Source organism: Larus michahellis, chromosome 3 (genome assembly GCF_964199755.1).
Source record: "Larus michahellis chromosome 3, bLarMic1.1, whole genome shotgun sequence".
In the NCBI taxonomy this organism is placed as follows: domain Eukaryota; kingdom Metazoa; phylum Chordata; class Aves; order Charadriiformes; family Laridae; genus Larus; species Larus michahellis.
The window spans coordinates 51,141,484-51,154,407 of record NC_133898.1 but is presented as its reverse complement, the minus strand read 5'-3'; the positions used below and the strand labels follow the sequence as shown (position 1 = coordinate 51,154,407).

General features: G+C 49.4%; 2 protein-coding genes across 4 annotated transcripts in view; one reads left to right on the top strand and one right to left on the bottom strand.

Moving 5' to 3' along the window:
• EGLN1 (egl-9 family hypoxia inducible factor 1) overlaps window positions 1-9,442 on the bottom strand; it is a 37,075-nt gene extending 27,633 nt beyond the window's left edge. For all 3 annotated transcript variants that reach the window (XR_012586153.1, XR_012586154.1, XM_074580123.1), the window contains exon 1: window positions 8,005-9,442. Coding sequence is in view for 1 of the 3 variants with exons in the window: in XM_074580123.1 (XP_074436224.1) it covers window positions 8,005-8,949 (945 nt within the window). In the remaining 2 variants the exon portion in view is untranslated. The remainder of the gene's footprint in view (window positions 1-8,004) is intronic.
• Window positions 9,443-9,579: 137 nt separating this feature from the next.
• The window catches only part of TSNAX (translin associated factor X), a 56,331-nt gene continuing 52,986 nt past the window's right edge, over window positions 9,580-12,924 (top strand). Inside the window, exon 1 of the mRNA XM_074580126.1 lies at window positions 9,580-10,294. The gene's annotated coding sequence lies outside the window, so the exon portion shown is untranslated. The remainder of the gene's footprint in view (window positions 10,295-12,924) is intronic.

Genomic DNA, 12,924 nt, shown 5'->3' with positions numbered 1-12,924 from the left:
CACAAACCACAAGGCTACAGGTTCCTAACCTCCAGAACAGCAACAACTCAAAAACAAACTGCAGTTGCACAGTCAAAAAAGACCGTGAAAAAGCAAGCAAGAAATCAATCCAGAATTTTGCAGAGCCAGCTACCCTAATGCACCAGGGAACAGGGAGGAAACGGGACAAGAGAAGTGAAACAGTACTGAAATTGCCTGTTTGAGACAGAGCCCCCGAAGCAGAACGAGTGCTGGTCCTGGCACAAGGGGATGTGGCTGAGCAGGGACCTTCCTTACCAGCAGCAGCCAGCAGCAAACAGGAGCGAGCTGCAGCACAGTGTTCATTGCAGAGTCCAGCTCCGTCTTGAAACAGAGAAATCAAGAATGTCTTTGGTGCTAGTAAAACTCTGTAATAATGGACAGGCACAGCCAACAAGCATAAGAAATCTAGCTAGTAGGTTGGTTTCGAAGTGGGAGCGGAGGGCAGGGAGGGGACAGAGATGAGGGGAAAAAAAAATAATCAGTTTTCATTTGGATAAAATACTTTTTTCCCTGTGCATGTTACATAGGATCACACGGTGGGCATACCAGCACAGCTTCTGTACACAACTGTCACAAGGAAGATCCTTGGAGGACAGAAGAATGCGTTTCTGATGGCAAGAATGGAGTCTCACACTGAACATCGAAGAATAAAGAAAACAAAAGTTAAGAAAGAAAAAAAAAGAAAAAGATTTCTTAAACTGTGTTCGAATTTCCACAGGCAAATTTTGGGATAATCAGTCCCTAAGTGTTAAACTAAGGCTGTAGTTTGGCAAACACTTTAAGCTGGCATAAATTTGCATTGCTGCTGAAAGAAAGTCTCACCATCTGCCAGTCCCCTGTGCCAGCACAAACATCTGAACACTGAACCAGGAGCACTTCTTTTGCCAGTTTATTTTTCAGATGGATCAGTTCCCCAAACCAGTTCACAGGATGGCCATGTAAATACTTGTGCTGGCAAAGATGAGTGACTACTTCTCCAGCAGCGCCAGCTGAAAGTGTCCATTGAACTACAGCCTAAGACACGGGGGTACGGAGAAGTTCCTAGCAGGCACAGTTGGTGCTCCCCACCTTCAGACACACTATATTCATTACCACACTTCAAAGCTACAATCACCACACAGTCGCCCTTCAGAAACTAGTATATCTTTGTATTTTTCTCTAGTAGGAAAGCCTGCCAGAGTCTCTGCAATGTTCACATTTTCATTTTCACTGGCCATAAACAAGTGTCTTTTCTGGATGCTGTGCTTCTCAATCGAGAGATCATTTGCATTAGAGACAACAGACAGCCTTTTGATCATCTGTTCTGTTTGGGACCCAAAATACTTGTACACGAGGAACAACAAATGAAACCATGCTCCTTGCGTATCAGGGCTCTACCCGAACAGGGATACGGGAACTGTGGGCTGCTGTGTATCCATGAATCATGATACAATCCTTCGCTGACCAGCACACTCATCTAGAAGAAAACACCATTTCCAACAGAAACATCGCTCTTAGGAAAAGAATCAGTAAAGATATAGTCTATATCAAGGTCAAGCAACTCAAGTGAGCATTGGGAGACTGAGAAAGATCTACACACACTTACCCACAACACAGCGATAAAGTCAAACCCGTACGGTCATCCATTAGGAACCAATTAGATCACTAGGTTTTCTACCAAGAAATAAATTCAAGGGGCAACAGTGAAATAAATCCCCAGATACAGAAGGATCTCTGTAACCGGGCACGCCACAAGCAAACTGAGGGGAAGCTTCCCACTTTATAGGTGTTCCTCAGCCCGGGTCCCCAGTTGCAGCTCTTGGGTTCTCTGATCAGAGCAGGACTCACCGGAGCTGCAGCAGAGCACTGCACCCACCTCTGTGCTTGCTTTCCTTCTACCGACATTTTGCCACCATCATCGCTTTGTAGTAGCTGCTTGGTTGCCGAGCCCTTATTCTCTACCTCTTACTTTCATCCGTCTTCCCATTGCCACAAACACTCAGTTATATTTTGCAGAACAAGATATAGCAGGGAAAAACATCCAGAAATCTTGCTCGGGTTTCCTGTATGCTATTTTGAACAGCATCTGCAAAACTTAGACTTAACCTGTCCTCCCTCCCATGTTCCCTCTGCCCCCCGCCTCAGTGCTACACGGCTGCTGACAGCTTCACCTCTATCAGCTGATTACTGCTCCTTAGTCACATTTCTCTTTGCTTGGTAACAGAAATAAATGGCCAGAGCAGAGAGCCTCTTCTTTCCAATTTATGGAAAAGGTAACAGCAGGGTATGAGAAATTCACTCACTCTCAGAGGATTATTTTCTAAAGGAGCATTACTAACTTCAGAAGAGGCCAATTCAATAGGGACTAGTCTGAATCCAGAGCTCTCTACGTCTTCAAAAAACTCCAGGATGCTCTTGTGCGCAACATCGTATTGAAAACTGATGAGCATCCAGGGAATTATAAGCAGCCGGTAAAGTACTTGCAATCAGGTCAGTTCATTTTGAGACTGGAGGCAGGGAGAGAGAAAGGGATGAGCAATTACGTAATTCAACAATTTCAAGAAAAAGCAAAAAAGCAGGCTTGCACAATGTGTAGCTAATCAAGCAAATTTTTAAGCTGAGAAGCAGTGGGTGCCACTGGTAGAGACAAGAGAGCATGAAGATGCAGCAATTTGATCTGAAGGTCTTCTGACAGGTTACAAGGAGTGGGAATGAAGCAACAACTAAAGGGATGTAACAGGGACTGTAAAACTGTCTATTCAGTCTCCTACCAATAAAAGGCATGGGGGAGGGTTAGGAGGTGGGTGCTGCTGGGTGTGATGGGAGCAGAAGCAGGAACAGCTAATAGATGAGATGTCCATTTATATGGTGATTATTAGGAACCCAGTCCATGACCGGGATGTCCCAATATTACTGCAATACCAGGAAAGGATGCAAACTCCAGATTTCTATGAAGTTTTAGATGACAAGCAGAGTCCAGAAGAAGGAAAACATAAGTCTAGCAAAAAAATCATAAAGCTGCCCCCTCCCTTAAAGCCTCTGCAGCCTCTGTGTGGGGAAGAAGGAAAAACCTTCTCACCTGGGTGAGATTCAGAAGGATTTCACTCCCTGACTTTGATAGGCAGGTTTATAACTCCACTCTAACATAGAACAGGCAAGAAACAGAAATACATGCGTGTGTAAGTGTGGTAACTGTTAAGAGAAAGGGAAAAAAAGAGAATTAATATTTTGGGAAGAGATGGAAGAAGAAAAACCCAGAAAATAACAGGAGGTAGGAGAAAGACTCATGAGATACAGCTTGTGTGCAAGTATGTGCCACCATCTGCTAGAGAAAAGAAGGAAGCAGAGCCTGGAAAGAAGAGACTAAGAGAACTAAAGCAAAGAATGCAGTAAGTCAGGACTTCTGAAATGAGTAAATAGATAGCCGTTCCCCTATAACTGCTGCTGTACTGTCCACACACCTCAAAGGTAGTTGGCTAGTTTATACCTACTGCTATATAGATACCTTTCAGGCTGGAGTGACCATCTACTGATGGTCAGGTCTAAGCAGAACCACATCAGTTTAAGTAGATCAGTTCTAGGTAGCCCAGTTAGTCTACAGAAACCCCCTAACAGAGACTTTCAAATCTCAGGTTTCTCACACATTTAACATTTTAATTTATTTCACATACTTTACCTTTAGAGACCAGCCCTGGTGAACATGAATCAGTTTTAAATAGATTCCATGAAAACAATGTAGCTTTTTCCCCCTGACAGTTTTACAGGCTGAGTTGCAGGGTATACATCTCAAGACCCATTTCTTTTCCCCTTTTCATGTACTGCTTCTGGACACTTTGCAGAAGTGATGGCACGTTCAACACGAACAACGGCAATACGTATAAAAAGTAAGCCTTAACTAAATTTGAAGTGATAATGTAGATATCATCTCTTCCATTTTATCTACAGCTATTTTTGCCCAACAACAAAACCAATTAGCCTTGATCAACAGCGTCATTAAGACCTTTGATCAATAATCCATTCATTTCTGTAAGAGTACCCATCTGCTAGTTAAAGCACAGAGAATAAAACTTCAGATTTAATAGGTATATTTAGTTAACAAAACATTTTTGAAGACTCAGTAATAGAAAGAGGGTAGGAATTTCAGCACACTGTGGAGCGTATTTATTTATGAATCATTCCCTCTAATAGGATATGCTTGTTTACAGAGCTTGAACTAGATCTGGTAAAGGTTAAAGATTCAATAAAAGCTCTTGTGACTCCTGTGACATAATGCCAACCCTTGCACAACATTCAAAAACAAAGCCAGTTTTCTAAGAAGACACTGCAGTGAACCCAACAACAATATTTTGAACAACTGGCTGCAAGTTGTTTGGGGTTTTTTGCTTGTTTTTCATTTAAAGGTCTAATAAAAAAAAAATACAGTCAGGCTTTAAAAGAAAACCACCACAAAACAAACCAAAACAACACACCTTTAGAACTGTTAATACAAAATCACCTTCTCCTCAAAGCTACACGCTGCCCATCTGATTGCTCAATAAATTACTTTTTGAAGAAACACAAACTCCTAGACTTCACCACCCCAGACCTCCTCAGCACAGCTACATCCCTGACATTGATGAGCACAGCCCAATTCCAGCAGGTCGCCTGTTGCATGAGGTGCTGTACCAAGCTGCAATCATTTAATACCATGCCAACCCATCACCTTGTGGAGCTAGCACTGGTAGCATTCTAGAGAGGGCAGGGGGATGCCCAAGGGCTGGAATTCTTTTGCTGGCTCAGATGCTGGGAAATCACAAATCTCACCAGTGACACTGCAAATTGGTTTATTTAGCACCATCAGAGTAAAATGGTACACTAAGTTCTCCACACACCAACCATACAAAGCACAGTATTGCAACACATGCACACAGGAGTAATAAAATTATACTGCAAGAGCTCAGTCAATGTGTGCTACACTTCCATGCATTTTGGTCCTATAACTTGAAATTAAACCAGTAAGAATAAACATCACACGTGGATGGTTCCTTTTAAAAAGTCTTTGCTGTGAATGCAAAGCCACCATACCCATCAAGATTTGAAAGCAGACTGTATTTGACTAAATGAACTAAGTAGCAGTCACCACACAAAGCGCACTAACAGAGGAGCGCCAGAGTGACCTATTGGAGCTATTACAGTATCTCCACTGCACACCCATCTCTACTGCCAAGAATAAAAAGTGCACCAGGACTCTGGCAGCAACATAATCAAACCTCGATTCAGAAAAAGCAGAGGCAAGAAGTGAAGAAAAATTACTTCAGAAAACCAAGAGGCGTCTCCGTGTTTATTTTACACCTTTCCTTTCCCCCCTCTGAACAGGGAGGATGTACAGAAGTTTCCACTGCTGGTCTGCTCCCCCCACCACAGCCCTTCCACCCAACTTACTGTGGCATTCATGGCAGAGGAAAGGTGCAGTTCTCCGTGGACACAAAAGAGAGAGAAGGTGAAAAGTCACATCACTCCTATCCCTGCTGACTTTACAAATAAGCATTCCCAAACACTGACAAACCCCACGTTTTAACAGACCAAACTCTCCCAGGGACTTGTCCATCTCTCCTCACCAGCTGCTTCTGCTTATTCAACTCAGGGGTGAATCTCAGAGTGACTGCCAGTTTTCATCCTGCCATTTCGTTTGCTCAAACTTTAGGGAACCGATCTTTCCTGCAGCACTACAAGCACCGACTTGCGGGGAGATAAGCAAAGGAACGCGAGAAGACAAAAAGTAATGCGTTTCCATACCACCAAGAAGTAAAAAGCACTGCAGCTTTACTGATGTGATCCCTGCACCTGCTCTGATCCCCCAAATACAGTGGAATTTCAGCAGCGACTGAAAACTAAACAATCATTACTTTGCTTGTAGCCACACAAAAGCATGCAACACAAAGAGATTTTTCTCTATCTTTCACTATTAGCAAAAGTATCAGTTACTAACTAAAAACTTAAGGTACAGTAGTCCAGGAATTGCTCGTGTGATTCAGGATTACAACTCTGAAAGTCCTTTTCTACAGCCCTTGCACGTATTATTTACAGAAGCATACCACTGCACATAAAAACAGAAGTGGTATTCCTCTTTGCTGCTTAAAACTGAAACCCAGCAAAGCCACTGATATTTTTAGAGTGCAAGTTTGAAGCACTGAGACCTTGAAGAGATTTAGGACTGTCTGAAAGATAAATTGGCTTAGAAACATCCAAACTAACAGGGATCTAGGAAGAATCTAGACCACGTTCCTGTTAAAACGTTTTAGCACTGCGCTGGTTCAACTAAAGGAACGCAAAGATCACACTTCAAAAAAAAAAATGAAAAAAAATCCCACCCACTTTTCTTTATCACAGGAGTTTCCCGTGCCCCAAACAAATCCGAGGCTGTTTTTTGCCTTCCAGTTTCTCCCCTCCTCCCTCCCGCAGCTTCCTACCAGCTGAGATTCTGCAGCTGCAGCAACAACAGTCTGTCTGTGACACTGCAACCACCACGGCGGGATGGTCCCTACTAATTCACTAGCTTCCTTATGTTTTAATAGAGGTAGCAAATTGTCAAGGGGCTTCCCCCCCCCCCGTGTTGTTTTTTTTTTAAACTGAAAAGATACTGATGAATATTCATTACTAGTCCTTTACCAATGGCGTGAATTTTACTTAAAGGACTGGAAGGGAATCGCAAATTAGGCTAATACAATGGGAGATTTTCGACTCAGTTCTCTGGTCTCTAAATACAGCTAAAGAGTAAGATTTTTGCAGAACAGAGACTTGATGATAGTTTAAAAAAAAAAAATTAAAACCTCTCCCGCAAGCCAGGTTGCGCCTCACGGCTGTGACTCTGCTGCCAGCTGCAGCACCACCTGCCAGAGGGTCGCACCGTAACTCACCGCTCCGCAGTGCCACCGAGGCGATCACACGCTGCTGCGGGTCCCCATCCGCATTTTTAAGCCCATTTTCTGCGCCAGGACTTACCAAAACCCGACCCATTAATGCCAGCCTGCAAACGTTATGCACAGAGTTTTTCACACTACCCAACAAACACTCAAGGGCTGCTGTTCCTCACAAGAAGGCACTGCGGTGCCCCATTTTCGGTATTTCACTTCTAGTTTTTTCGTGAGACCATGGGAGAACGTGCATTTCAATATTAATCACCTCGTGGATAAGCTTCGAGGTCAAGTTTTTAACGAAAGGCAGGTCAAGTTTCGAACGAAAGGCAGGAGAGCTGGGGTTGTTCAGTCTGGAGAACAGAAGGCTCCAGGGAGACCTTATAGCGGTCTTCCAGTGTCTGAAGAGGGCCGACAAGAAAGCTGGGGAGGGACTTTTACAAGGGCATGTACTGATAGGATGATGTGTAATGGCTTGGAACTGGAAGAGGGTAGATTTAGATTAGATATCAGGAAGAAGTTCTTTACAATGAGGATGGTGAGGCACTGGAACAGGTTGCCCAGAGAAGCTGTGGATGCCCCATCCCTGGAAGTGTTCAAGGCCAGGCTGGATGGGGCTTTGAGCAGCCTGGTCTAGTGGGAGGTGTCCCTGCCCAGGGCAGGGGGGTTGGAACTAGATGATCTTTAAGGTCCCTTCCAACCCAAACCATTCTATGATTATTTCCCACCCCCCGCCCCTTCTCTGGAAAGGCGAAGAGACAAACCAACCCTTCAACACCTCGGTGGAGAGCAACCCCCGGGGCACTGACCGCGGACAACACCCCCCCGCCCGCCGCCAACCCGGCCCGGGCCCGCGGCTGGGAGGCGGCTGCGGGCACACGCAGACGGACACCCAGACACACGCGCGGAGGGACACCCGGACGTGCGCACATGCACGCACACCCGCGGGCAGGCGCACACGTGCGCGCACGCCCGCCCGCCCCTGCCCGGGGAAGCGCCGGCTCTGCCGCCCCGCTTCCGCCCCGGCAGAGGCCCCCCCACCCCCGGCCGCGGGTGGTGGTGATGCACCGGGGGGGTGGTGGTGATGTGTGTCCCGGCTCCCCGCACTCACTTTCGTCCTGCCGTTGATTTTGTAGTTGCCCAGCTTGCCGTTGCAGTGTCGGATGAGATCGTCCATGCTGTTCATGAGGAGGCGGATGGTCTGGCAGCCCGGCTCCTTGCCCTCCACCCAGGTGATCTTGTCGCCGCGGATGTCCTTGGAGGAGTCGCTTTTCTGGCTGACGAGCTGCCCGTCGGTGAAGCGGCCGGTGTGGTGGAGGGCCCGCACCTCCTGGGCCACCAGCCCGCCCAGCTCCTTGCCGAGGAAGTCGTCCACCACGCAGATGCCGTGCTTGTTCATGCAGGGCACGATGTACTCCAGCGCCAGCCGCTGCGGCACCAGCCACTTCGTCTGCCCGTTGGGGCGGAGGGCGGCCCCGCCGGGTCCCGCCTGCACGCCGCCCGGGTACAGGTTCGACTTGTCCCGGTACAGCAGCACCGCCTCCCCGGAGGGCGAGGGGGACTGGGCCGCGGCCGGGGCCTCCGCCTCACCGCCGGCGGCTGCGGCGGCGGCGACATGGTTGTCGGTCAGCGGGGCGGCCTCGGCGGGGGGCTCCGGGGGCGGTGGGGCTGCGCCCTTCCCCGCCGCGGCCCCGGCTTCCCCAGGCGCCGCCGCCCGGCTGCCGCCTCCCGCCGCGGCCCCGGCGCTGTGGGCGCGGGTCGGCGGGGGTTGCCCGCCGCGGGGCTCGGCAGCGCCCCCTGCTGCGGCCGCCGCCGCCCCCGTGCCTCCGCCGCGGCAGATGAGCTTGTGCTTCTTCCAGTCCTGGCGCTGGTGCTCCTTGCTGCAGTAGAAGGAGCTGCGGCAGCGCCCGCACCGCAGCAGGTTCTCCATCTTCCCGCACAGCTCGCAGTACTGCCGGTCCCGCTCGCTGCTGCTGCTGTTGTTGTTGCTGGTGGTGCCGCCGCTGCTCTCGCCGCCGCCCTGGCCGGCCCCGCCGCCGCCGCTGTCATTCGCCATGGTGCTGGTGGTGCCGCCGCAGCCCCGCTCCGCCGCCGAGGGGTTATGTAAGGAGGCGGGCGGGAGCGGCGCTAACGCGGGCCCCCGCCCGGCCGCGCGGGGAGGGAGCGCTCACTGCATCATGGCCGCCCGGCTGCGTCGCGGCCCCCGCCGCCCTCCGCCGGCCCGCGGCCTCCTTAGGGGCGGCCGGGCGCGGGGCTGCCGCGGGGGCCCGCGCCGCCCTCCCTTGCGCCGCTAACGCCGCTTAGCGCCGCCTCATCGCCGCCCCGCCGGCGGCGTGCGCGGCCGAGGGGGGGAGAGCGGCGGCGGGCAGCCGGCTGGCGCGGTGCGGTGGGGCTGCCTTCCGCTCCCCGCCGGCCTCTCTGCCCAGTCCGCGGGCCGGCGCGGCCGCCGCCTCTCCCCGCCGCGCCTCCGCCGCTCTGTCGGGGCGAGGAGGAGGCGCCACCCTCGCGGCCCGCTTTGCACGTACGCCACTTCCAGCCCGCCAGCGCCGCCGGCGCGTCAGGCGGGCGGGGCCGTGCCGCCAGGCGGGCGGGGCCGTGCCGGGACAGGCCGAGCCGAGCCGCTCCGTGCGGAGAGGCTGATGGGCACCGCCGCAGCCGCGGGGCCCAGTGCCGGCGGCGAGCGCAGGGACAGGCCTCGGGCCGAGGCTGGGCGGCGGGAGGACGGGCGGAAGCGGCCTCCCGAGGAGCGCGGCCTCCCCGGCCGTCGGCGACCCACGCCGCCGCCAGGGACGGGGGAAACTGCCGGGGAGGATGTCAGCGGTCTGGGCTGCCCGGAGCACCCCCGCAGTCGCTAATCCGTGGGTGCCCTTGTCCCTGCCCTCCCCGGGTTAGGCGGGGGGGTGGGTGCGGGGCCCGCCGCAGGTGAGGTGGTGGCACCGAGGAGGAAGAGGGGCACCGGGCCGACGTGGAAGCCGGGCACTGTGGCCTTGAGTGACAGGGAGGGTGGTGGCAGCGGCAGCCGGCCTGCTGTGGAGGGCCAGGTTTTTGTCACACCCAAAGGCCCCAAAATATCCCCGCTGGATAACTGGCAGAGCGGGACATGTGCTGGCTCCCTCATAAATAACCTGTGGCCTGTGTCCCACCTAAGTCGGTGGTGGGGAAGGACGTAGTCAGGCCGGTTAAAAAAAGCAAAAGCAAAAAGCAGGAAGAAGGAGCAGGTGATGAGGCCGCTGAAACGAGGAGAGGCCGGGAGTTGGGGCCCAGTGCTGTGATCAACATGGCAAAGCCCCTGACAGGAAAAAGGAAGCTGGTTTGGCAGAGCAGCGCCGGTGGAGGGACGGAGGTCCCGACACACTCACGTCGTCTGTCAGAAACCACATGAGGACCTGGACTCCTCTGAGGTGATGTGTAAACTCCAATCGATCTGGCTTTACCATGGCTTTGCTCGCTTGTGGTAGATATTAGGAAAGTGGAGTGTATTCTGTAATTTCCTGCCGTACAGCCCAACATGGTGGTCAGTGCTGCACAGCCTCGTGGCAAGCCAAAGCAAGGACTCCTCCTGAGCTGGGAGTTCTCCTGCCCACCCCCTCGGAGAACCATTTGGTGAACAGACGGCAAGTGTTCGCTCCATGGGCTGGGCTGGTGAGAGGCAGTGCCTGCAGTTCCTGTGTACTGTCTGTAAGTTAAGCAAATCCATTCTAAAGTCCAAGAAGTGTCAAATACATGAGCCAAGGTACAGATCTGGAGGTAGAAAGGTGAAATTAATCCTCTGGTTGGTAACCCATAGGCTGCTGCTGGCTTTCACGTGATTTTGGATAAATCAGTTTTGCTTTGCCAGTGTAGAAGAGTGCTTTCGCTCCTCACAGGCTGTTGTGAGGCTTAAGACTGTAATGTACTTGTATTATAGTGAGATGGCTTTATGTACGCAATTAAAATTGTTTTGTTCCTATCATCTCTCTGTAGAGAACTAGATTTAAAATTAACTGACATAGCATAGGACTTGGAGGAATGTTAGGCACTTTGTGTACTACATGAAGGTTGTAAAAGGAGAAACAGTGTGCCAAGGCTACAAACGTCTGTGGTACATACACAGAAAATGAGAAGGAAAAACAGGGTGAATTATTAGAAAGGCAAAAGGAGTAGTGAGAGGACAAGGTCATGAAAGCCCAAAGGATGAGATTTCAAGGTGAATGTGATCAGCAAGCTCCAAGGCTGAATTAAAAAAAAAAAAAAAGCTGAATGAAGTGTAAAAGCTGGAAACTAAAATCAGATAGAGTTGCAGATTAGTAATTTCTTTGTTCATTGCCCATAAAGGTAGGAAAATACAGTGGTAGAGGCAGAAGGAGGGGGTTAAAAAAAGTTTTAAGTGCAGAGCATAAAGTGATCAGATTTTTAATCTAGGTTTAATTAGAGTTGTTCTTTAACTACAGGTATATGAGGTATGTTAGAAATACTAGGCTAAGCACTCCTCTAGCTTGCTTTAAACTGAGATTAATGCAGCTGAATTCCTCAGACTTGCAACATTGTTAAACTGAGCTAAATGAGAAGACAGACAAGGCTGGTATTTTCAAAAACTTGAGAAATGCAAACAATGACGTTCTGCCAGAAAGACACTGAAGAGTTAAAGACCTTTTGCATTTGTTGCGTGCTCCTTCAGCAAACATAATGGAGATGAAAGTCACAGTACTCCAACTATGAAACAAATAAGAAAAGGACCAAGGTACAAATATGGTGCCTGGCTGAAACCTAATGATAGTTATTAATTCATGGGCTAATTTGGCTTCAAAAATCTTTTGTTGTTTCCCTCTCTTTCCCACATGTCTTTTGGGATGCAGTTAAAGGTCTTGGTCTCAGTTTTTACATTTGCTAATGTGCTGAGCTACTTGAGGTTGTCTTGAAATACTGTTCCTCAGCGTGGTCAACAGAAATACCAAGTTCAATAAAATCCATCTTCGGCTATATGAAGCATTTGCCATATTTTATGATTACAGTACTTCACCAGCTGCACAAAACAATTCAGTGAAGGTTGTTGTCCAGTGGCAAAACTGCAGAAAAAAGTGGTGGTGGTAAGGAAACTCTGGAAGACAATGAGTATTTGTATTACAATGGTGTCTGCAATATGCTAGAAATGTTTTTCAAGCCTATAAAGACTCTATTCATTGCCAAAGAGCTTGTTCCTTAAAAGACAGCATAAGGACAAAGCATGACAAAAAGCCACATATGGTGTACAAAGCAAAATGACCAATACGATGGTTGCCAAAACCGAGGGGGAAGGGGCTTCCTCCTCTTTCTGTTCTGCTGATTACTCTTCACTTGCTCCCTGATGTGGCATTTCCAAGATAGGTGTTTCTTGTATGTGTCAGTGAGTGCTGGGAAAGAACTTGAGTGGTGACTAGGGAGTGATGAGACACACTGCTTTTCAGAGACTTCTGGTGAAAAGTCTTTAATACCAGTCATGGTGAGGATGTTGTGGGATAATCTTAATGCAAGGTCATAGTTTTTTGTCACCACTTAGGTATGGATCTGATATGTTTATTAGAAATGCAAAAAAAAAGGGGGGGGTGGTCAATTAATAACTTTTCTGTTTTAATTAAGTAGTAATAATAGCTGCATCTGTACCATGCTTTATATATTTGGAGTACTGCAGCGGTAAGGTTGTGTAAGGAACCAAAAAAGAATCTTTGAAGCCCATGGACAGAGGGGAATGCAGAATAACAAGATTAGAGAATTTTAATTCAGAGAACAAAATCAGCTTAGAAATAAAGTTTAAATAAAAAGTAATCTCATCTTCAGGTAGTTTTGCTGTCAACAGGAAAAAAGTCCTTGGGACTCCAGGCTAAGTTTCTCACTGCTGCCAGAAGGCTACTTGGAAGCTGCACATGCTCCTGGGGTTGGGGGTAGTGTGAGGTGTCAGTTAGACAGATGCTTGTCCATGACAGCATCGCAAGTAAAATTCAGAACTTGGGGGCTTGTAGCATTTGCCCTCTTCCCCTCAGACCACTGCACCACGTTCTTCAGCCTGGCTGCTCTT